The sequence below is a fragment of the Delphinus delphis genome, chromosome 16 (genome assembly GCF_949987515.2).
Source record: "Delphinus delphis chromosome 16, mDelDel1.2, whole genome shotgun sequence".
Classification (NCBI taxonomy): Eukaryota; Metazoa; Chordata; class Mammalia; order Artiodactyla; family Delphinidae; genus Delphinus; species Delphinus delphis.
In genome coordinates this window covers 22,334,564-22,360,832 of record NC_082698.1, presented here as the reverse complement: position 1 = coordinate 22,360,832, position 26,269 = coordinate 22,334,564, and the positions used below count along the sequence as shown (strand labels likewise).

General features: G+C 42.3%; 1 protein-coding gene across 4 annotated transcripts in view; it reads right to left on the bottom strand.

Annotated features, from left to right (window-relative positions):
- Nucleotides 1–26,269, bottom strand: part of SORCS1 (sortilin related VPS10 domain containing receptor 1) — a 559,183-nt gene that overhangs the window by 20,000 nt on the left and 512,914 nt on the right. For all 4 annotated transcript variants that reach the window (XM_060034105.1, XM_060034102.1, XM_060034103.1 and 1 more), the window contains exons 21-24: nucleotides 21,358–21,481; nucleotides 14,788–14,900; nucleotides 9,934–10,065; nucleotides 837–936 (exon numbers count right to left, since the gene is read on the bottom strand). In XM_060034105.1, coding sequence (XP_059890088.1) covers nucleotides 837–936; nucleotides 9,934–10,065; nucleotides 14,788–14,900; nucleotides 21,358–21,481 — 469 coding nt within the window. The remainder of the gene's footprint in view (nucleotides 1–836; nucleotides 937–9,933; nucleotides 10,066–14,787; nucleotides 14,901–21,357; nucleotides 21,482–26,269) is intronic.

Genomic DNA, 26,269 nt, shown 5'->3' with positions numbered 1-26,269 from the left:
TATTGTCTCTCTATAAAGGCAGTTATGCATTTTACTTGTTCAGAGATCCCAGCATTGCCCACTTCCCCCACCCCACAGTACTGCCACCACTGCTACCACCAAACTTTGAAACACTACAACCAGATGATACATTTTTTGAGGGCAAAGACCATCTCCTACTGGCCTTTGTGCAGCGTCAATACAGTACTCTGCAAAAATAAGTACTCAATAAATAGTGTTAATTTATTATTAATATAAAACAATAACATCTATTTCTATACACTTGGGATAACCTGAATTATTATTGACACTTCTATATAGCCTTAGGAAGAAGGTTTTCCCCATCATCTTTTACAGGTGAAGAGACAGAAGTTCAATGATATTAATTCATTTTTAAGATCCTGACCAACGTGGGGTTCAGCTTCTGGCTATGATCCTGGACAGCTCCTAAGTCCCAGCTATTTCTATTGTACGATTTTATCCCAAGACTGAAAGCAAGAAAATTCTTTGTAACATGAATGATTTAAAAATAAAGTTTTGCAGAAAGACCAGAAAAAAGTTACTTGTAAGGTTAACTTTATTTTCAAGATTTCTGTAAGATGAAGTATGCTATCATTTGAGGGGTCTTTTAGTGATTCACTGATGGTTTTTGCCAGGGACTAAGTGGGAAAATCCCCTTATTCTGTTGCCTTTTGGGTCCCCATTAAGGCAAAAATGCCCGGCAAGGGAACCTCCAAAGACTGATGCCCTATTTCTGATTAGCAGTGGCACCATTTAAACTTGTTTTGCTGAAACAACAAATTGGGATCCCCCTCTGCTAGAGCCACTAGCCAGAACCCAGGGACAGGAACACTGACCTGCTGTTAAGTGAGCCGCGTGGACAAGGACTTGGACTCCAGGCTTCAACTCAAAGTGCACGGAGTTCAGGTTGAGCTTGTGAATCAGCAGTTCTGATATCTGAAAGAAGAAGTGTCAGAGTGAGTGCTACCAAAAGTGTCACACCAACTATACACAAGCGTGCTGAGCAATATTCACTGCACTGGCCAAGGCATCCCAATATGATATGTGAATGATATGAGTTTATATGATTTTGAGTTTTTAGTCCACAATTTGCTGACAGAATTATTTTCTAAGCATGACTTGACTTTACATCCGAATTGTTACAAAATAGGACAAACTATTAGTAAATCAGATATTTCTACTCTTATAAAATTATCCTGTTACCAGCTTGGAGAAATCACCCCTGGTTTTCTGAGAGGGCATTTGTTATACACAAGGATTTAAAAGAAGTAAATATATACAATTTACAAATTCTGGTGAGATTCATATCCCTTTATTTTCCTCCTTGATAGTGGCCTCTACCTTATTCCTTTCTTTGTTTCCCTTCTCTTCCACAAAACATACCCTGTGGCTTTCCCAGAATGGATATTTCACGGATATTTATTGATGATAAATATTGTTCTGCTAAAATAGTAAATTATACATTTGCAACAAAGTGTAAATCACAACTTAATGCATTGGCTGACTCTTGTTTCGTGCTTATGAACCTAAAACCACTCCTTAGGCTGACACATGTGTACTGGGTAGACGGATGGAATTCTGGGCCATGAAATAACCCCAACAAGGGACAAAGGACCTTGTTTTGGGTAGTAACAGCACAAGGTAAGGTTTTCTAGACAAGGTAAAACGCTGTTCACGTGTTTAAAGCAGAAAACCAGCTCAATTTGCTCTGTTTCATTCACCCTTTCGAGTCATTTGTGGAAAGCTATCAGACAAAACCACACTCCTATTATCTGGTCTCCTTGCCTCATTTTTAACATTCTAATTACAGTGTAGTATTTTATTCATATGCAATTTAAGTCTGGTTAGATGCTTTCTGAACATCTAGTTAAATTCTTAAATTATTTTTCCTTTTATATTTATTAAGTTTCACTTAGTCTACTGAGTTGCCAAAATGACAGCTTTGGTCCTTTAATCAATTAAGCAGGGCCTGATGGCTTTGTTTCCAAGCACAGAGTCTCCTGCAGAGGCCCCTGTCCAGTATTGGAACCGAACTGCCCTGCAGATGAACTTCTTTGCTTAACAGGAACTTGGATGTCTGTCAGTGACCCATGGATGAGCACCTGGGATCCAGTTCAAGTTCAGCCTCTCAAATGTTTCCACTTGGCAAACCACACAGAAGAACAAGGTTGTGATAAACTTATGTTGAAAACAACTTTATTCTCTCTCTATAAGCTACTCTTTCTCCTGGGTACTGAGAAGCTTCCAAAATGTTCCAGGTTTACAGGAAGAGTGGATTTCTAACACGGACTGTGTAGAATGGTTTTCCTTTGTGTCCTGTAAAGTATTACAATGTACAAGTTCCTATTCTATCTTATTCTTATCATTCAATTGGCAAGGCCTTTCTAAGGATCTGACAGTGGATTTTTTTTTTTTTTTTTTTTTTTTTTTTTTGCGGTACGCGGGCCTCTCACTGTTGTGGCCTCTCCCGTTGCGGAGCACAGGCTCCGGACGCGCAGGCTCAGCGGCCATGGCTCACGGGCCCAGCCGCTCCACGGCATGTGGGATCTTCCCGGACCGGGGCACGAACCCGCGTCCCCTGCATCGGCAGGCGGACTCTCAACCACTGCGCCACCAGGGAAGCCCGACAGTGGATTTTTTAGTAGAGGTTATCAGAAAGGTTTTGGCTATGAAATAAACATAATGCATACAGAAATGTGTGTATATATGTGTGAAATATATATAATTAAGTATGCATGAAATTCATATGCTTATATACATACGCATACATGTGTGCACATACATACATACTTATATTTGGAGAAAAAAATATTTTAACTCAAATAGGAAAAACTTAGCAGAAGTAATTAAGGAACTATCCTGGTTTGCAGAGTCCATCACGTAGACAAAAGGGGACTATGTATTTGCATGAGAAAGGCTTCTTTCTTTCAACCAGCTGAAGTGATATTTCTTTCTTCTCCCTGAGGATGTTTCTTCAATACTTTGTGGGAAAGAACTTATGCACAGAAACAAAACTAAATAAAATTTACACTGCTTACAAGAATAATCTCAGCTAGAACCATATATTTCTCTACTCAAATGAGTATGAAACTGTTGACAGATTTTGACATTACTTTAAATGTTTTCCACCCCATCTGCAGAAATGTTTATTCTGTATTGTTTTCATCAGTTCATGAGTTGTTATATGCGTTTGTACATACATTATCTATGCATTGAACACTTTGTATGGGCAAAGTTGCATATTTCTTACTATTTTTTTCTAACACAACGTATCTCAGGTGTTAGTGTTGCTATCTCCACTGAAAGGAACATGGAGCTTAGAGGACATTGCTACGTTTACCCAGTTAATATTCGAAGAATTGAGATGAGAATTCAGTTTTGCTCGACTTCTAATCTTAGGACATTTCCATGAAAAACATTTTCCTTGAGCCAGCTGACAAAGACGCAAAAGATATTTGGAAGGAGGTCCAGCTGAGCAGATTTAGGAGATAAAAAATTGCAGCATTTCATTAATTATGCTTCTATCTCTCATCCAACTGTGAAGCGCACAACCTAAAACACCAGTCCCGTGTCAGTTGACCAATATGAGCTACAGGCAATTCCTAACCTCAGCCTCAGGATTGCCACACTCTGTTCACCAGTTAATACAATTTATAATGTTTAGGAGAGTGTTTGGCTATGAAAGGAGCAGAATAAACTGCGACTATAGAACAGTGTGGTGACAGCCTAAATGGAAAGCACGCAAGTTTGCATGATAAAGACTCAAGTGAAATAACGTGTAATTGCTGGGAGATCGGTCCTCCTAAAGCAAGTTGAATCTATTCATTTTTCTTTTTCTGTCCAAAGTGTGTAGTCTTAGCAAATTTCATTTATCCTTTGTACTAGCAACCCTCTTCTGCTGCTCTCCATTTTTTGTTCTCTAATCATGACCAAAGAAACAACATATTATTCTTAGTATCTGCCTATTTGGTGGAATATGCCTATGATTCAAATGCAACCCACTCTTCGTTTAAACTACCACTTAAAAAGACAGTGGGAACTCAATAAAAATACTTGGAAAGACACCATCAAAAGGGTGTAGTGGAAGGGACCTGGTAGAGGGAAAATACCAATTCTCTTCCTCATCTTCTTCACGAAGTATGATGTTTAAGTGTGGTAATCAGAATAGGTTAGGTCAGGCTGAGGTAACAATGCTAGAAGTTTGGGGACTTGAAACAAAGGAAGTATATTTCTTGCTTACACTCCATATCCACTGCAGGTAGGCAATGATGCTGGGCTCATTATAGTCACACAGAGACAAAGGCTGGTAGATCAGCCCCCTCAAATGTACACAACACCGTAGGAGGGAAAAAGCATTCTTAAGGTTCTGTAACTGGCATTTGAATACTTCAGCTTGGAAGTGACACTTATCACTTCTGCTCCCACCTCATTGGCCAGAATTAGTCACATGGTTCTGTCTACAGAAGAGACTCATGGGTACAACCCTACTGGTACCCAGAAGTGGTGAGCTAGAGACGTTTAGTCAACAGAAGGGATGGTTACCATGCAAAGAACACATTCAACATCTAAACAATGTTTAATGAGACCAGTAGAGGAAAACAGACTCTCAGATCATTAGAATGGAGTGTCAAACATTGAAACACAAAGAAAGAGACGTTTAAGGACAACACAGCAGTTGGTAATTTATGAAACATGAAACCCAAAGAAGTGGTACAAAGTGAAACTACAGATTCAAAATGGGCTTTGGCAGATTTATCCACGGCAAAGCTACACTGGGCCAAACAACTAATGCTTATCTCTGAAGTTGGGAGGAGGGATGCAAACCCTACTGAACATAAATAGCATTCTGGTGCCATGTTTAGAGGGAGACTTGCTTGGGATGACCTTGCAACTGACCCAGTCAGTCAGTCCTGATCATGTTAAGTTACGAAGGCCCCCTCAAAGAGTAGTTGAATGATATTACTTTTGGAGTCAACAGAGAAAGATCTTTCTCAATTCATATAGCATGACTTCTGGAATAAAACTTGGAGTAAGCAATGGAGCCAAACATGAATTCTATTTAAAAATTCTCTGTTTTGTTAGCACGACAGAATCAGTTTGATTAAAGTGCCTAAGAAGTTTTTCCTGGATGACATAATGAAGAAATAATTCGTCCATATTCACTCCTTTCCCCTGGACTCTCCAACACCAGCTCTAAGCTTCTCTTTTTCTCCTTTTGCCATATTCCTTTGGCTCAACTCTTACTTACTCTTTCAATTACAGTTTCCTGTTTTAGTGACCTTCCTTGTGAACTCCAAAATATTTCTTCAATTCCTCGCTTTAAAAAATCTGAACAGGGCAGACTGAGTATAAAGAAAATAGTCTGAGATGATTTATTACATTTCATAATGAATCTTTAATTTCTAAAAATGTTGCCAATAGACTGCTCCATTTCCAGAGGCACCTTTCCTTTTCCTGTCTTTTGGATTCTGCATCTGTCAAATGTACATGGTAACACAAACAACTGAAGAGGAAATTCCTTGTTGGTGGTTGACATTTTGTCCTTAGTCTTTTTGTTCCTTTTAAATGCGCTCATGCCCTTTAAGGATTCAGCAAGACAACACCACGTAGGCTCCCTATCTCCCCAGCACAGCACCACACCCAGAGCATGACGGAAGGTCCTTCCTCCTTGCAGGAGAGGTAGATACAAATCTGAGGACTCAGAGAGATGCCTGGGAGTACAGTGGCGGAGGGGGTATGGTTTGCTCCACACCTGCGCAGCTGGCTTCAGGGTAGCCCTATCCCTGATGAGGCCAGCTAAGGGCAAGTGAGACTTTTCTCACTCTCTGGAGATGTGAAGTAAAGAGCGGTGGAACCCTCCCAGACAGAGGTCACTTGATTAACCCAGCCCAATGTTATCCGGATAACAAGGTCAAGTACTTCTCACTGTGAGGAATTTTCAATTTATTTCACAGACAAGCTGGCTCCAACTAAGCCAGCATCTCTCCTCCCCTGGGAACATTATTAGAGGAAGCTGAGGGAGGAGAGCCCAGAGCCCTTTGCTGGGGCCCTGCCCTCACAGTCTTCAGGGTCCATCTGGTCAGGGTCCCACTCATTCCCGTGCTGGGAGTTCTGTGCAGTATCTTTACAAGAAAGGGGCCAGAGTATTAACAGGGGAGATAAAGTCAGCTCTTCCCAAGTTCCATCTGGGATTCAGAGTGCAGCCTTTAAAGGAGTGGGGTCCTTTCTGTTGTTTGGTTTTATTTTGCATTCAGTTGAAATTTCTATGTAATTTATGACAGAGGAAGTCAGTTGCTTTTGCCTGCCTCCCGTTCCTTCTCCTTCCCCCACATTTTTCTTTAAGGAACCATATCCTTATTTATTCTTTGCCCATTTGGTTTAGGAAGGGCTCCCTAAACTCCTGATCCAGGGAGGGTATAAAACATTGAGTTGTCACTAATGGAGCTCTAGTCTTCTGATTACCAGGCTAGTTAAGACATGCCCACTTCAGCCAAGTTGAGTCAGTGAGAATTATCACCCTGGGCTCTTGGGGTGCACTCAGGGGAGAGGCAATGTCTTTTGAATGGGGCTGATAAGATGACTAAATAAAAGACTGGGGCTTCCTGTGGCCATTCTTGTCTTCCTATGTGTTGGCTTCATTCTCAGGCGGACTTCCCATGTGGTAGCAACGAAAAGAGATGGAGAAAGAGGGAGAGAGGAAGACAGGGGAGTAATCTGGTGACGCTTCCTCTCTGAGTTCATCCACGCCTGAACTATATCCTTGGACTTCCCAACTAAAGAAGCTCATGACTTCACCTTTTCCCCTTAAATTTGTTTGAATAGAATATATGTTCACTGCATCAGGAAAAAAACCGAAAGCAAAACATCTCTTGTTCATTTCCGGGTACAACAGGCTTGGTATCTTGGGGGGCCCGCAGAAGTCAAGTGGTACCCAAAGACACCTCTGCAGCATGGCAGAGCAAGGGGACTCTAGGCTTGAGAGTTAGTTGCAGAAACAGAACCAGAAACTCATTTTCCTTGAAGAGTTGTGTCTCCTCAGGCAATTCACAGCTCCCTGTTGGGGCCTGAAGTTCTTCATTTTAGAGTGACTGAGTCAGAGAGAAAGAGTAAACGACCCCTCTTAGGACAAAACCTGTAGGATTCCTGTGGGCAGCCCCTATTTTGTTGGTTCTCGACACAAGGCTTAATTTGTATGTTGATTTCATAACTGCACTTATTAATCGGGGTAGTGATACACTCCACAAGACACTGATTTCTTATGTACTTGGTTTGGCATTTGTTTGGTCACTGTATTTAGTTTGAGTTCTGGGTAAGGCTGCTACACTGGCAATTCCCTTAACCAGAGTTACAATCTCTCACTTGGTACTCTGTTTTCCCTTAATGCCATCCATCGGCATGATAACTTAGATGAGTCATCCTCCCTCCAGTTTACTCATTCATGCATGTTCTTTCTGTTTCCTGTTGTCCTTGTTCTCTTGTGCAATTTCATTCATTAATCTTTTTCTCCTTATTGTCACCATCCTCTTTCTTCCAATACATGTCCTGGACAATACTAGTCTTTAATACTCTTACTTTTCTTTCTTTTGCATTTCTCATATACTCTCCTCCTATCACAAAATGTCCATAAATGTAACCAACATCTATTTAACACTTACTGAGTATCTACTATAGGTCAAGGGCTTTGCTGTATCATTTCTTTAATGACCTCTCAAACACCTTCTGAGATGGGTATTATAGATTATGTGATTTGGGCTGATTTACTTAACTTTTCTGAATATTTGTCCTCTATAGGATATACACAATGAATACAAGAGCTGAAGCTAGAAACCTGGTTTATGTTTCTCCAAACCTGTGGTCTTTCTAATAAAATGTCTGCACTCCCTACATGTGTACCAAATGTTAAGTCCCACAGCTTTCACACAAGCCAAGCCAGCTGCCTTTAGATCTCCAATTAAATGGCTCCTCAATACCTGATACCAGGCTGCCTCAGGGACAATTACTCAGGTCTCCGAGAGTGTCCCTGGAGGAGCCATTCAGACAAGACCGAATAAAGAGAAAGAAGAACTCTAGGGAAAATAGACAGTCAAAGCAAGATACACAAGTAAACCAAGTTTCAGAGAACACACCCCTCTTCTTCCCACATTTCCTCTCAAGGAAACATCTAGAAAATGTATTTTAGAGAAAAAATGAAAAGTATGAGAAATAGGGATGCACAGATGATGTGGTAACTGGGAAATTAGCTGGCTTTAAAACTGGACTCTTCTATATCGAGGAGACTATATTCTGGATTTCATGCACAATCCGTAAGATTTCCAGAGGAGGAATAATTATAAGCGTCCCTACCTACATGCCTTGGACAGCGATCTACCTCCCCTCTAGGTCTCATGAGCAGTGTGGTGATAAGAAATAATCCATTCTTCCTCCCACTGAATTGCAGGTGCAGAGAATAATTTGTCAAATACAGTGGGAAGTCTAGAGCTAGGGCTGAGCAAAGTCAGATGTAGGTCTGATGGGTTCCCTGCTGCCCGACCCCTAACTACAGTTCACTAGGAGATGGGGTTCAGTGGGGCTTTCCTTGACAGCCCAGTTATTCAATTACTTGCACATGGAAAACAATAGAGAGGTGAGTCTTTTGCCAAGTGAAAAAGCAGCAGTTAAAAGGCGGGTGTGCCCACAGGTAGGCCAGCCTATAATTTGGGGTTGTTAATAAGGCTATTATAGGAGGTTCTCAAACCATCTTGGAGACTAGAGATCATGGGACTAGATCATAGATTTATTCTAAGTAAATTGAAAAGCTCTAAGTACTGGAAGGGAGAAAGCCAATATTTACTTAGTGTCTGAGAGGAATCCTATTTTTTTTTTTTTTTTGTGGCGGTACGCAGGCCTCTCACTGTTGTGGCCTCTCCCGTTGTGGAGCACAGGCTCCGGACGCGCAGGCTCGGCGGCCATGGCTCACGGGTCCAGCCGCTCCACGGCATGTGGGATTTTCCCAGACCGGGGCATGAACCCATGTCCCCTGCATCGGCAGGTGGACTCTTAACCACTGTGCCACCAGGGAAGCCCCAGGAATCCTATTTTTAATCTATCTGCCAGAAAGAATTGAGAAACCAAAATCATGTAGTTTTTAACAGGAGAACCAGACCAAGACTGATCATTTTAACTGAATGGGTGAAGAATAAGAACAACAATAACATCATCATAGTAATAATCTTCACTATAGACATTGGATAATCTTTTGAAGTTAAAAGGAAGGAAGGGAGGAAAAAAGACCTAAGGGAGCAGAAGAGAGAGAAACAGACACACACACACACACAAACACACACACACACACAGACACCCTAATACTTCAGAGGTGGTGGAGATGAGGAGAGAGTAGACCCCACGTAGCCAGGAGAGGTGCTTGGAGCCAATATCACTCATTTATTATAAGCTCAAATCAGGTCATCTTAGTATGGTGGGGATTCATGATTTGTATGAAAGTTGTACCTTTTTAAAAAGATACATCATTTGATTCTGATGGTACTCCTATGATGTAAGTGTGTGAGGTAAGATATAAATGGATTTGACTTCTATGTCTTGTGTAGCCTCTTGCTTTTTCCCCCCACCTAATATCTTGGCCAGTTTGTCACATCAGTACACAAAGATTTATCTCATTCATCGTAGACACTGTAGAGTATCCCACAGCGTGGGATAGACTCTGAGTGATTTAGCCACTGATGACAATACACACTCTTGCACATATTTTTTGGTGAAGCTGTAGTTAAATCACCAGATTATGTTCCTCAGCAGAGGACAGGAAAGTGGAAGACTCCACAAACAGCTGGCACCCTCGCTCCCACGTGGAGATTCCCCAGAACTGCTGTCGTGGTCAGACACTAGCAGGGTTGTGGCTCAGACTGCTGGGAGAAGCTGAAATGTCACCTGAGGACTCACCTGCTCCAGGTCCTCGGCTGACCTTTTGTTTTCTCCTGTGGGATCCTGATAGGGCAAGACAAAGAGCTCGGCAGCGGTGGGTAAGCCAGGGAGCACCGCCACCAAGATGTGCTGGCCCGGAACCGCGGTGGCCTGAGGGAGAGACACAGAGGCGCATGTGAGTCCTGCAGGAAAGCTGATGAGAAGGGACCAAGTGTTCAGCAGAGAGTTGGCGGGGGGAAGAAGACACAAAGGTGTGGAGGTAGGGTGGGAAAGTAGGGTCCCGGGTGCACCAGTTGGGGAGGGATGTGAGAGACACCACTGGGTACAAGTCAGACTCTGAGGTCTGGTCCTAGCTCCATCCCCGTGAGACCTGAAACACTTTGCATCTCCTCAAGTTAAAAAGTGGGAATAATAGCAGTACCTGTCTTGTATAAGTAAGTGGACCTTGCCAGTGAGAAGGCCGTCACTTACCGAGCTTTATCTTCTGCCCCTCATGCCTTAACACTTTCTAACCTAGCTTCCTTCTTCCGCAAAGCATTAGAGTTATTCTCCAGACTGACCAGGCATACCTCCATCACCTAACCTAACCCCAGACCACAGCCCCCAGGCGTCTGCTGAGTTCTCCACAGCGTCAGACCCTGATGACCATCCCGTTCCAGGAAGCACTCTCAGCCCTTCACTCTGCTGCACGGAATCTTCTATTAAAATCATAGATATCACTCACTCAAGAACTTCCTCTTTCCTGAGCCCACTCTCTAGATGGTTCTAGAATCCACGGCTAAAATCCCGGCTTCTCTCTCCAGGGGCCAAGTCAGAACGTCATTTGGTTGTTTTATGAGAACTTCTCATATTCACCCCGGAAATCTTCATTCTGCACGTGGATGACCGGAGCCACTCCTTTCCCAGATACCCTAGCTGGGAGCCTTATCTCGTGTCCAGCACCACACTCTCCTTTCCATGTCCTATCTAATCAGTCTATGAGACCTTGACAAGTCACCCTCCACACGAACGATCCTACTGGTTCCTTCCTGTTTAAATGCCTCCCCGTTAATATAATTCAGCCTTTACACTTTCTCCCTTCAAGTTTTACAACAGCCTTCGCATCTCCAGGAGACAGGCTACTACTTCCAGATTTATCTTCCTACAGTCCAAAGCAGATTGTGTTTCCATGTCCAAATTCATGCACAAATTTCCACTGCCAACTGGGTTAAATATCTATTCAAAGCCTGCAATATGGTCCCACCTTTCCTTCCTACACTAATTACCCACAACTCATAATGTCATCTTACGCTTAGCCAAATAGACTCACGTACAATTTCTCAGTATTCCAGCCTTTTCTTGCAAATGTTTTTGTGCATGCCATCTCCCCCAGAATGTCTTTTCTATACATTTGCTGCTAGAACATTACTTCTCCTTCATGAGCCCTCGTAAAGTTCACTTATTTCAGAGTATTTTTCATGATTTCCCAATTAGATGATTGTTGGTTTCTGAAATCTACATTTATATTTTTTTCAAAGTAGCAGGAAATTCCATTTATTGGGTCCTTACCATGTGTCTGGCATTGTGCTAAGCAACTTCTTAATATAATGTAATGCGACACCCCACAGCGACTCTTTGGAGCAAGTGTTATTATGCCTCTCTGTAGAGGTGAAGACAGATCACGGGTTGGGAGTCTTCAGGAAGCTGGCTCTGAGTTTAGTGCGTAGGGTGTTTATTAGGGGACATTCTTGGAATCAACATCTATGGGAGTGAAGGCCAGGAAGCAGGAATGGACAGAGGGAGAAGCTGAGCTGTGAAAAAGGCCAACAACAGCCTCAGAAGATCCTGTAAGGAGTGAGAATGGCCCTTCAGGTTTGTCTGAGGTTGAGCTGAGTGGCCAGGCCTTTATACATCCGCGTCATTGGACATGAGCCACTCCAAAAGGGACATGACATGGGGAAGGCCGCTGAAGCCTCTGCCCACAGCACTCCCAGCAGCTACGATAACAGTCTTTCCCTGAATGGGGATCTGGGAGCGGCATCCCTATTTCTGCTACAGGACAGACAGTAGATGGAGGAAAGTTCAACACTGGCTCAGGGTCATCTAGGTAGTGAGTGGTGACACTTAGTTTGAAACCTTGGTCGGACCATAATGCCTCTGTCCTGAACCAGCGCTCTCCTGCCTTCCTTCTCCTGACACTTATCACAAAGCAGCTCCTATCCCGGCTGATACCATACTGTTTTACGGCCGTCCTAGATTTTTTTTTTTTTTGTGTGTGTGTGTGTGTTACGCGGGCCTCTCACTGTTGTGGCCTCTCCCGTTGTGGAGCACAGGCTCAGTGGCCATGGCTCACGGGTCCAGCCACTCCGCGGCATGTGGGATCTTCCCGGACCGGGGCACGAACCCGTGTCTCCTGCATCGGCAAGCGGACTCTCAACCACTGCGCCACCAGGGAAGCCCCATCCTAGATTTTAAACTCAAAGCTTATGTCTAAACCATCCTCGTTATCAACAAAACTGTTTACTGAATGACATTCAATTAAAGATTCCATTGCAAAATGTCAAAAGAAAAATCCCAACCGATGAGGAAAATGCAGTCGATTTTATATCAAATTCTGTTACAGAATGAATAGGAAGAAAACTATAAATAAGTTGACTGCAGGCTGTACCTCTTATAGAGCTTATTAGGGGACACTTGGCAATAGGGTACTTCAGAACTTAAAGAAGTGGCCAAGTGTAATTACTGATCTCAAAGATAGGGTGGGGCGCTGGGAACCAGGGCTGGCTCAGCTGCCTCTTAGGAGTGGGTAACAAAGGAGCCTTTAAAGCTCCCTCCACCCCATCACCCCTTATCCTGAGGGATGTTGAGCCAACCTGTTTGTTCTCCATTTAGCTGATTATGCTATGCAGTGGCCTAGAAATATTAATGAGCAGTCATTTCTAGCCTACTGGACAGCTGGTGGAAAGGTGGAGGCCCAGGGCATCTGATCCCTAGACAATTAATGGGAAGAGAAATCAGCCTGGAAAACATCACTGCTGAGCTAATGCCTGGTTGATAAAGCACCTGGGGATGTTGGATAGCTGCCTCGGAGATCTACAGGGACATGGACCTCTAGAATGCCGCAGACTGAAGGAGGTGAGCTGTGGGTTCACTGAAGGGTGTAAGTCATCTCTCTCGGCCAGCAGAGGAGAGAAACCAGTTGTCACACCAGGGACAAACAGCTCCAAAGGAAAAAGGGCCTGTTCCAGTTGGGCCTGTGGTCTGGTAGCTGCAGCCCCTGGTGGCCATAATGTTTAGCCACCAATAACGTCATGGATGCTGAGTCATTAAGAAAGATAAAGGTGAGATGGCATTTACCCAGAGGCACAGAAGACAACTCTTCTCCACCCCACTATTCCACTTATTCCTGTCTCTCTAAGTAACAAGACAAAGGATAGCAGCAGAGTGGAGCGGTAATCAAGATTCAAACCTTGATGGTCTGACTCCAGAGCCTGATTTTAAACTATACAGCATCGGGCAAGTTATCTGCCTCTAAATTCAGTTTTCTCACTTGTAAAGTGGGAATAATTATTCTATCTACATCATAAGCTAGGGGTTTTGTGATTAAATGTGTTTAAAAATGCAAAACACTGAGGAGAGTTTCTGGAATATTGTAAGTGCTAAATAAATATCAACAAAGATAATGGTATGAATACGGAGAAGGCCAGCTCTTTGCCAAAAGGCTGGATGCGAGATCTGTTTTCTGAGCAGGGGTTACCTGAATGCCTTTGTCTCTCCTTATCCCTTTGGGTCAGGAGACACCATGTGTTGGGTGCAGGAAAGAATGTATAACTAATCCTAAATTGACTTTTCTTTCGTGCTAAGAATAGACTTTAGGGAAAAGTCATCTCTGATTTTCTGGGTTTGTGCAATAAATCGAAGCAGCTCCGCGCGCAGACATCCCATTCCTCTGACTGTTCGTGGAAGTGGAGTATGCGGGGGGCAATGTGCCTAGGAGGGTGTCTGGTCAGATTGTAGGTGACCTTTGCTCAGAGAGGGATGAACCACACCACCTTGTTACTCTCCCAGGAACCGGATGAGGCTACGCTTCACATGTGAAAACCCAGACACGGGATTCAGATCCTTCACTTCAGTTTTGTAGCTCTGTCACTTATTAGCTGTGAGGCTTTAGACAAGTTATTTAACTTCTCTGAACCTCAACTGCCTATTCTGCAAATGAAGACAATAATACTTTCTCTTTTTTTAAGCATCTTTTAGGTCCCCCCCCCTTTTTTTTTTTGGCCATGCTACATGGCTTGCAGGATCTCAGTTCCCCAACCAGGAAACGAACCTGGGCCATGTAAGTGAAAGAGCTGAATCCTAACCATTAGACCACCAGGGAACTCCCAATAATACTTTCCTCTTGGGGCTGTCGTGGGAGAGAAATGCCATTAAAAGAACTGGGACATAGTAAGATGACTACCCTCCTGTGCTGAGGGTTCACTGTGCTGTTGTGCTGGACATTCGTGAAGCTGGAACCCAGGCTGCTCTTACCAATTGTATCCATGCTATGCCAGTACGATGCACAGGAGCTGATTTTTACATGTACCAATGGCTAATCATGAACCCTGCCACGTGACGGTCACATATTTCCAGCGTCGTCGTCTCTAAGCAGAACAAGCGTTTCACAAGGGGTAAGGACCCCCTGATTACTCAATTTCATTTCCCCCCATAGCACCTGTGATGTGTCTGCACACATGGGGCTCAGCTTTGCAGGTATCAGACAGATGATACCCACTTCCCCTGGCCTCCGGCTCTTTCCTGCCATTTATTTGAGCAAGGGTCCCCTCTCCATGAAGCTCGGTAAAGACAGAGAGGAAAAGGGTCTGGGCCAGAGGTGTTGTTTGCACTCACCTCCACCAGGGACTTTTTGATGACTCGGCTGATGTCTCTCCTCCACTCAGGGATGTCCGGGTTGTAGTCGTCCAGGTTTGGAGAAAAGGACAGGCGAAGAGATCGGAATTCCTCTGGAAATACAACAGTAGGGGGATTACTATAAGTCAGATAGGTCTCTCAAGAAGTCTGTTGTACTTTATATTTTATGCAAAGCCCTAATGGAGGGTCCTTTTCCTTCATACTCAACAGAGAGACCTTACTACAAGGCAAGTTCAATATCCCATCCCTCTTACCTCTCAGCAACTTTTCCAGACCAAAGCCCTGGTCTGTGGTCCATGCTTAGCTCCACAGCCTTGTGCATTGTTCCCAGTTCTAGCCCCTGCACTCCTGGACACTAATTGTGCACACCTGAAGTGCCCTCACAGCATCGCAGGTTTATGTCTCTGGGCCTTTTTGCACACGCTGCCCCTTGCCTAGAATGCCCCATCCTTCTCACCTTCTATGCACACAACATTCAAGCTCTAGTTCAAGCATTTACTGACTGAATAATCTCCCCCACCATATTTTGATTTTCTTTCTTCTGGTACAACTGTGTTGGGCACATACCTTCATTATCATTACATCATAATAATTATTATATGATTATATAATTATAGTCATCATTGTAGTCATTCTACTGCTAAATTCTGTTTGTATGGAAGTTTCATTTAAAGGAATTTTCAGGTCTTTAATTCAAGGGTTTTGTTAGTTGGCACAGTAGCCCCTGAGTTAACCTTGGGCATCCAGGAAGTAGATGGAATTATAAAAGCAAGGATTTTGTGCAGAAATAAAAGAATTCTCTTGTCTGTAAGGGAATATGGGGAGGAAGTCAGAGGAGCTGGAAGCACCGCCAGACCGTGATGCATACATAACACTTAGTGCAAGAGCGGGAGGAAGGTTCAGCGAGGCTGATGGGAAGTCCACGAGCCAAGGTCAGCCAGAGGAGCCCCACGTCCCAGGAGTGGGTTCGCCCTAGTATTCCTGCCGCACTCAGTCACTGGCTGGCTGGCATGGCCTTGGCCCTAGCACGATGATGAGTTTCAGAGCACAGCCCTGGGGGGTCTTAGCACAGGGTATACTCAGACCACATCGCTCCCCTGAGATCTGCTGGAGGCTCCACATTGCATTTTGAATAAGATTCCGATTCATATCATGGCCTTCATAGTCTCACACAATCCAGTGCCGACCTTCCCTCCTGTCTTATGTCCCTTAGGCTGCCCTGCACTCCACGACCCCGTCCTTCCCTGTGTTCCTCAATATGCCGTGTTCCTTCCCACGTTAGCACACCTCCAAGTCCCAGATAACAGCCTTCTCAGCTCCTTTTCAGCCTTCAGTCTCTCCTGGGAGAAACCCCTCCCACCAGCAACCTCAGGTATCCTCCCTTTCACCAACTCTAACACCTTTCACCATATGACCCTATTTGTCTTCTTTATTCTTCTTGCCTTTAAAATTATTTTGTTTTGGGGGGTAAGCGGGGGAGGGACAAATTGGGAGACTGGGATTGACCTACACAAACTACTATATATACAATAGATAACTAATAAGGACCTACTGTCTGGCACAGGGAACTTTACTCAATATTCTGTAATGACCTATAGGGAAAAGAATCTAAAAAAGAGTGGAGATATATATATATATATATATATATATATATATATATATATATATCTCTGATTCACTTTGCTGTACACCTGAAACTAACACAACACTGTAAATCAACTATACTCCAATAAAAATACAAATAAATAAATAATTTGGTTTTTTTACTGTCTGTCTCCCACAAAAGAATATTAGTTCAATGAGGACGGGGGCACTGTGTTCCTGGCCCTTTGGGACAGTGCCCAGTTCATGTTAGATCTTCAATGACTAGGAGTCATTTAATTAATAAGTTTGTTGAATAAATAAATGCATAAATATCAGTGGAGGCTCTCTGTCATTTATGCATTTTATTATTCAACAAACATTTCTTTCCTGTTTTAGGCACGTTCTGGTGTTTCACGAGGGGTTTAGCAACATCGGCAATGCCGATGACACGTCCAGGAAACACAAAAACCCACTCGTGCGTTTCCTAACACTGCTAAAGATTTATTAGGCGCAGGCACTGAAGACTCTTACATGATCAGGCCTGTGCTTATGGCAGTCAGCTTACTCCAAACATGTACTTTTCAAAGTTTGACTATTTTATGAGTCACTGGCCACCTAGGTGAATATCCCCATTTCAGTTCTGATGGAGAAGAACGAAACGCGTACTAATTAGTAGTACGGTAAATGGCAGCCCAAGGAATCACCCACTGAGTCCTAACTTTTCACTTTGAAGATGTATGTGTATGTCATTTTCACTTTCCCCAAGCCTCTTAACCAAACTGTGGAGACTTCACCTCAAAAGAAGATATTTATCTTAATAAAAAGACACAAATGAGAAAAATGGTGCAGCTCCCTTTGTAATTCCTTAGCATGCTAAACAGCAGTGCAGAGACATGTTAGGCCTAAGTTTATTCAACGAATAGGGGATGCGTATGGGAGGACTGAAAAGGGTAACGCCAGTAATATATGTATTTTTTGCAGCTGCTGAGAGATGAAGTCTGTACACTTACATTTTATTTTTTATATTTAAAGGCAAACCTGAGCCCTGAAGCAAATTAAGGAAAACCATGCAAACTAAATTTTCTTGTCTCCAGTCTCTTGTGTGGCTTTGGGCAGACAATCTTTCCTCTGTCGACTTCCCAAATATGATACCTCCTTCAGTCTGACCATAATGGTCTTAACTTTCCCCTCAGCTTAATTAAACTTTAGACAGGTTTCTTCGGGACTTCAGGCTCTGACCTCCCTTTTCTTAGGGCATCTACTTTAGAAACTTGCAATTGTAAATTCTTCCTCTGCACCTTTGAGATGTAAATCTTCTGCAATCCAGGAATGCCTTTCTCAAGGACCTGGAAGCCATCTCTGAAATGACATACAGATTGCCAACAAACACATGAAAAGATGCTCAACATCACTAATTAACAGAGAAATGCAAATCAAAACCACAATGAGGTATCACCTCACACTGGTCAGAATGACCACCATCAAAAAATCTACAAACAATAAATGCTGCAGAGGGTATGGAGAAAAGGGAGCCCTCCTGCACTGTTGGTGGGAATGTAAATTAATACAGCCACTATGGAGAACAGTAAGGAGGTTCCTTAAAAAACTAAAAATAGAACTACCATACAAGCCAGCAATCCCACTACTGGGTATATACCCTGAGAAAACTATAACTCTAAAAGATAGGGGCTTCCCTGGTGGCGCAGTGGTTGAGAGTCCGTCTGCCGATGCAGGGGACACGGGTTCGTGCCCGGTCCAGGAAGATCCCACATGCTGTGGAGCGGCTGGGCCTGTGAGCCATGGAGGCTGAGTGTGCGCGTCCGGAGCCTGTGCTCCGCAACGGGAGAGGCCACAACAGTGACAGGCCCGCGTACCGCAAAAAAAAAAAAAAAGATACATGTACCACAATGTTCATTGCAGCACTATTTACAATCGCCAGGACGTGGAAGAAACCTAAATGTCCATCGACAGATGAACCAACAAAGAAGATGTGGAATATTACTCAGCCATAAAAAGGAATGAAATTCAGTTATTTGTAATGAGGTGGATGGACCTAGAGTCTGTCATACCGAGTGAAGAGTCAGAAAGAGAAAAACAAATACCAGATGCTACTGCACATATGTGGAATCTATAAATACGGTACTAATGAACCTTTATTCCTACAGGGCAGGAATAAAGATGCAGATGTAGAGAATGGACTTGAGGACACAGGGTGGGAAGGGGAAGCTGGGACGAAGTGAGAGAGTAGCATTGACATCTATATACACTACCAAATACAAAATGGATGGCCAGTGGGAAGCTGCTGCATAGCACAGGGAGATCAGCTCGATGCTTTGTGACCACCTAGAGGGGTGGGATAGGGAGGGTGGGAGGGACACGTAAGAGGGAGGGGATATGGGGATCTATGTATACATATAGCTGATTCACTTTGTTGTACTACAGAAACTAACACAACATTGTAAAGTAATTATATTCCAATAAAGATTTATATATATATATATATATATATATAGATATATATATAAAGGCACCCCTGCCTCTGGGAGGGTAGGAGCCTAAGTTCCCTAAGCACCAATTAGCAAACACCTGTGGCTTAACCACACTGATAATCCCCTCCCCGCAGAGTACTTTAGCTTATCCCAGAGTTTAAAACTATTCCTGCCATTTGTTTCTGTTGAATTCAATCTTGCCTGTTTAACACCCTGTGATGCAATTTTCCTTTAATAGGTCATGCCTGTCCTTAGAATTTTCTAGTTATATATATGAAACTCTGGACAACCCACCTGACTGAAGATGAATTAAGGATGTTGGATGGCTCAGGAATTTGGTTAGAGGAGGGAGAGACCACTCTCCCTGCTCAAACTTTTAGTTAAGAAATGCTTTTTAATGAAGAGAACCCATATGATGGAGAATGACCCACTCTCGATGATGCCTTTAGAAGGATTTTAGGAAGAGGAAGAACTAAGCACAGCAAGGGATAGAAGGTTTCCATGAAACTAGATTCAGAGTTATACTTACCAGATTATTCAGATTATATTTATCCCCATATTTTGTCACTTGTATAACAGGGGTAATCATAGCATATTTCTCATAAGTCTGTTCAGAGGATTCAATAAAACAGATCATATATATCAAATGCTTAGAACAGATGCTGATAAAGGATCCATCAACATTAATTTCTACCACTACCATCATCATCATTATTATTATCATTAGATCTGTTACTGAATAGCAGAATGACTTTAAGCCAGTAGTTTCCCATTTTGGGGCCACAATTTCCTAACTGTGAAATAATGGATTGGACTAGGTAAGTCCAACGACCTTCTAGATTTAAAGTTCTGTCTGTGGTTCGAATGAGGAGATAGCTGTTGGACTAATGGGTCAGTGTCCATTAGTGACAGTGGTGAAATCCAGGAGGGAGAGACGAAAGAGAGCATCCGATGGAAAAGACATGAGAGCCAAACATGTAGGGTAATTTCGGAGCATGGGCCCTGGGTCTAGAAGGGGTGGGCTGGAAGCTCAGCTCCACCACTTACTAGCTGGGGCAAGTTATTTACCTCTCTGAAAAAAATGAGAGTAATAATATTGGCTACCCTGCACTACGATTGTTATGAGAATTAAATGCATTTCCAGAGCGTAGAAAGGAGATGGAGAGGAAAGAGAAACAAAAGCTCTCCTCCATTAGGGCCACCTGGCTAAGAGGTCGCCTCACTGATGGGACCTTGTAGGAAAACCACAGCCCTGGTTTACTTTCACTTACTGTTGGGGCTTATCAAGTCTCTTCAGGAAGGGGAGAGGGAGGAAACATTACGTAATCTAACAGGCAGCCATGCAAGAGGAAGAGTGTCCTCAGACACATTCAAAGTTGCTTACAAATTACTTTCTGAATTTGAAGGTCAAGTTAGCAAGATGAGAAACGAAAAACAGAACCTGCATCAGAATCAATTAACTCTGGAACTGGAACAATTGATATTGTTTGGACCACGAGCTAGTGTGTGTCTCTGTCTCTGTCTCTCCATCCCTCTCAACCTCTGTCTCACATTCCCTCCCTCCCTCCCCTGAGCCTCTGTCTTGCCCTCTCTCTGCACAGCATTTATTTCCCCATCTATCTCCTTTTAAATTCCTGCTTTTTAAATTTTAATTTTCCGGGATGCATTAGTACCGCTTTCATATTAACAAAAAGTTCATATTTTTACCATCTACTAAAGCACCTAGTGCAGATCCATCTGACTATCTTTCTATGCAGAAAAAAATTAGCAAAATGAGATCAATTTGTATAAACTGTTTTCCACCAAGGTTTCCACCTTTTCCATTTCAGTAAATTTTCACTCCATGTAACACCTTGACCACATTCAATTTCCCCAATTGGTTACCACATTGTTCTGTACAGCTGTTTGTTCAAAGTAATATCTAGTCTACAATGATGCACATGTGCTTGTTATGACCCTTTCTTCACTTTTAGACTAGCAGAGTGTTTTATAAAGGATACATATTTGCAGAAGAGCTTTTCAGAGCATTTAGACATTGGCAGATTCTTCTTAATGATCAAGACTCTTGAAGTTGAACTTTAAAAATAAAAGCCTCAATATTAACCTCTTTTTTTTATAATAGGTTTTAGCTCTTTGAATACCACCAAAATACCAAATGGAATGAATCAGCCTTACACATAATGAAACTCACTCTTCTCTACCTAAGGGAGGTGGGCGTACAGTCGTTCAATGGGCACCAAAGCCAGTTTGAAAAAAAAAGCAATAAACCCTCTTGCGGTTTTGTGACCACTATGTTGCTGGTGAACCGTATCTTCCCCAGAGGAGGAGATGAGCCTTGACTCAGCTCTTTCTCAACCACTACCCTCTGTTCCTTGGGAAGATTCATAGCGAGGATGGCTTCCGGCACCAAGGTACCAAAGCACCTCATCTGAGGGATGGATGAGGGCAGTGATGGATCAGCAGACAGACCACTCACCGTACACTGCGATGGTCTTCGTGTCCTGCAGGATGGCATTCCCAGCTGAGACTTGCACTGTGATGGTGTTCATCCCTTCAGAAGTAAACTTGAATGATATGCTTCCCTCCAAGGTGATCAGGGGCTAAAACAAATGAGGCCACAGAGTGAAGGGACAGCTGTTCAATTACAGATGAGATAGGCACCAGCTCTGAGCCACTGACAAGCTCTTTAAATCAGCGGAAGCTCTTTCTGGGGCATTCCATGTGACTAACTCCACCTATGCCTCCCCATCACCTCAAGTTCAGGCCAGAAAGGGACTATTAGAGACATGATGCCAAGAAACTCTACTCATTCTTTGTGAATTTGACACCTCCTTTCTGCTATCATCCTGATTCAGGGCTGGGGAGATCCATAGGTCTTACTTGCTGGTGGGACATATCTCTCTTTGTTGATAACCTACTTGTATCAAGCAAATCCCTCAATCTGAGGCAATATTAAAGAGGGGGTTCATATTAATCCAGATTTAAGCAGTAGTCACTGAAAGTCTACAAGGTGCCAGTGCTCCTCTAAAGGGTGTACTATGTATATAAAATTACAGTGGAACACAGCAACTACAGACACCAAACTACACTAGTTAGACAGATGTGGCCTTGTGCGGCTCGGCTTCCTCTGAGAAGCCGTATCAGCAGTTTCCTGGAAGGAGCTGCTATGGAAACATGTACTAATTGGACAGTGGTTTGAGGACTCAAAAAAGAAAAAGAAAGACTTGGAGCAGTGCCTGTAATGCAATTAGATACCGGGGTCCTAGAGGAAAAAGATTATTAGCCTACTGACCTCCCTCGACTAACTCCCCACAAACATTTCATTCCTGTCTTTCCTTAATTAATTTACAAATCAAAATTCATTTAACTCCCTGTGTAGCAGAGGGTAGACTAAAGCCCAGCATAAAAATTCTACTTGAGTCTGGGCTCTATATCCAATGCAACCCAACTACAGGCAGTTTCAGAACCCAGGCAAGGGGGAAAACACAAGCTCAAAGTCTGGAAGTTCTTAACATGCAAGCTATGCGTGGGAGATTGGAGTGAACTTACCCACCACCTTCAGAGGCGGTGAAAAAGCAGTGACTCAAGGGGCCGTGTATATGGCTGAAAGAAGTTGGAAACTTCTGTCTGAGGAAAGGAAAACCCTTAGAAATCTGAGCCATGTGGCTTACAGGGTCTTGGTGCTCTGGCCGGGTGTCAGGCCTGAGCCTCGGAGGTGGGAGAGCCGAGCTCAGGACACTGGACCACCAGAGACCTCCTGGCTCCACGTAACATCAATTGGTGAGAGCTCTCCAAGAGATCTCTGTCTCACTGCTAAGACCCAGCTCCACTCAATGACCAGCAAGCTCCAGTGCTGGACATCTCATACTAAACAACTAGCTAGACAGGAACACAACCCCATCCATTAGCAGAGAGGCTGTCTAAAATCATACTAAGTTCACAGACACCGCAAAACACACCACCAGATGCAGTCCTGCCCACCAGAAAGACAAGATCCAGCCTCATCCATCAGAACACAGGCACCAGTCCCCTCCACCAGGAAGCCTACACAACCCACTGAACCAAGCTTAGCCACTGGGGGCAGACACCAAAAACAACGGGAAATATGAACCTGAAGCCCGAGAAAAGGAGACCCCAAACACAGTAAGTTACGCAAAATGAATAAACAGAAAAACGCAGCAGATAAAGGAGCAAAGTAAAAACCCACTAGAACAAACAAATGAAGAGGAAATAGGCAGTCTACCTGAAAAAGAAGTCAGAGTAATGATAGTAAACATGATCCAAAATCTTGGAAAAGAATGGAGAAAATAAAAGAAACGTTTAACAAGGACCAAGAAGAACTAAAGAGCAAACGAACAATGATGAATAACACAATAAATGAAATTAAAAATTGTCTAGAAGGAATCAATAGCAGAATAACTGAGGCAGAACAGATAAGTGACCTGGAGGATAAAATCGTGGAAATAACTACTGCGGAGCAGAATAAAGAAAAAGAATGAAAAGATTGAGGACAGTCTCAGAGACCTCTGGGACAACACTAAATGCACCAACATTCGAATTATAGGGGTTCCAGAAGAAGAAGAGAAAAAAAAGGGTATGAGAAAGTATTTGAAGAGATTATAGTCGAAAACGTCCCTAATATGGGAAAGAAAATAGTCGATCAACTCCAGAAGTACAGAGAGTCCTATATAGAATAAATCCAAGGAGAAACACGCCAAGACACATATTAATCAAACTATCAAAAATTAAATACAAAGGAAAAATACTGAAAGCAGCAAGGGAAGAGCAACATAAAACATACAAGGGAATCACCATAAGGTTAACAGCTGACCTTTCAGCAGAAACTCTGCAAGCCAGAAGGGAGTGGCAGGACATATTTAAAGTGATGAAAGGTAAAAACCTACAAACAACATTACTCTACCCAGTAAGGATGTCATTCAGATTCGAGAGAGAAATTAAAACCTTTACAGACAAGCAAAAGCTAAGAGAATTCAGCACCAACAAACCAGCTTTACAACAAATGCTAAAGGAACTTCTCTGGGAAGGAAACACAAGAGAAGGAAAAGACCTATAATAACAAACCCAAAACAATTAAGAAAATGATAATAGGAACATACATATCGATAATTACCTAACATGTAAATGGTTTAAATGCTCCAACCAAAAGACACAGACTGGCTGAATGGATACAAAAACAAAACACATATATATGCTGTCCACAACAGACCCACTTCAAACCTAGGGAAACATACAGACTGAAAGTGAGGGGATGGAAAAAGATATTCCATGTAAATGGAAATCAAAAGAAAGCTGGAGTAGCAATTCTCATATCAGACAAAATAGACTTTAAAATAAAGACTATTACAAGAGACAAAGAAGGACACTACATAATGATCAAGGGATCAATCCAAGAAGAAGATATAACAATTGTAAATATTTATGCACCCAACATGAGCACCTCAGTATATAAGGCAAATGCTAAGAGCCATAAAAGGGGAAATCGAGTAACACAATAATAGTAGGGGACTTTAACACCCCACTTTCACCAATGGACAGATCATCCAAATGAAAATAAATAAGGAAACACAAGCTTTAAATCATACATTAAACAAGATGGACTTAACTGATATTTATAGGACATTCCATCCAAAAACAACAGAATACACTTTATTCTCAAATGCTCATGGAAAATTCTCCAGGATATATCATATCTCGGGTCACAAATCAAGTCTTGATAAATTAAGAAAACTGAAATTGCATCAAGTATCTTTTCCGACCACAACATTATGAGACTAGATATCAATTACAGGAATATATCTGTAAAAAATACAAACACATGGAGGCTAAACAATAAACTACTAAATAACCAAGAGATCACTGAAGAAATCAAAGAGGAAATCAAAAAATACCTAGAAACAAATGACAATGAAAACATGACGACCCAAAACCTATGGCATGCAGCAAAAGCAGTTCTAAGAGAGAAGTTTGTAGCAGTACAATCCTACCTCAAGAAACAAGAAACATTTCTAATAAACAACCTAACCTTACACCTAAAGCAATTAGAGAAAGGAGAACAAAAATACCCCAAAGTTAGCAGAAGGAAAGAAGTCATAAATATCAGATCAGAAATAAATGAAAAATAAATGAAGGAAATGATAGCAAGGATCAATTAAACTAAAAGCTGGTTCTTTGAGAAGATAAAATCAATAAACCATTAGCCAGACTCATCAAGAAAAAAAGGGACAAGACTCAAGTCAATAGAATTAGAAATGAAAAAGGAGAAGTAACAACTGACACTGCAGAAATACGAAGGATCATGAGAGATTACTACAGGCAACTATATGCCAATAAAATGGACAACCTGGAAGAAATGGACAAATTCTTAGAAAAGTATAATCTTCTGAGACTGAACCAGGAAGAAATAGAAAATATAAACAGACCAATCACAAGCACTGAAATTGAAACTGTGATTAAAAATCGCCCAAAAAACAAAAGCCAGGGACCAGATGGATTCACAGGCAAATTCTATCTAACATTTAGAGAAGAGCTAAAACCTATCCTTCTCAAAATCTTCCAAAATATAGTAGAGGGAGGAACACTCCCAAACTCACTGTACAAGGCCACCATCACCCTGATGCCAAAACCAAACAAAGATGTTACAAAAAAAGAAAAATAGAGGTCAATATCACTGATGAACGTAGATGTAAAAATCCTCAACAAAATACTAGCAAACAGAATCCAAGAGCACATTAAAAGGATCATACACCATGATCAAGTGGGGTTTATCTCAGGAATGCAAGGAATCTTTGATATATGGAAATCAATCAATATGATACCCTATATTAACAAATTGAAGGATAAAAACCATATGATAATCTCAACAGATGCAGAAAAAGCTTTTGACAAAATTCATCACCAATTTATGATAAAAACTCTCCAGAAAGTAAGCATAGAGGGAACTTATCTCAACATAATAGAGGCCATATATTACAAACCCACAGCCAACATCATTCTCAATGGTGAAAAGCTGAAACCATTTCCACTAAGACGAGGAACAAGACAAGGCTGCCCACTCTCACCACTATCATTCAACAGCAATCAGAGAAGAAAAATAAATAAAAGGAATCCAAATCAGAAAAGAAGACATAAAACTGTCACTGTTTGCAGATGACATGGTACTATACATAGAGAATCCTAAAGATGCTACCAGAAAACTACTAGAGCTAATCAATGAATTTGGTAAAGTAGCAGGATACAAAATGAATGCACAGAAATCTCTTGCATTCCTGTACACTAATGATGAGAAATCTGAAAGACAAATTAAGGAAACACTCCCATTTACCACTGCAACAAAAAGAATAAAATACCTAGGAATAAACCTACCTAAG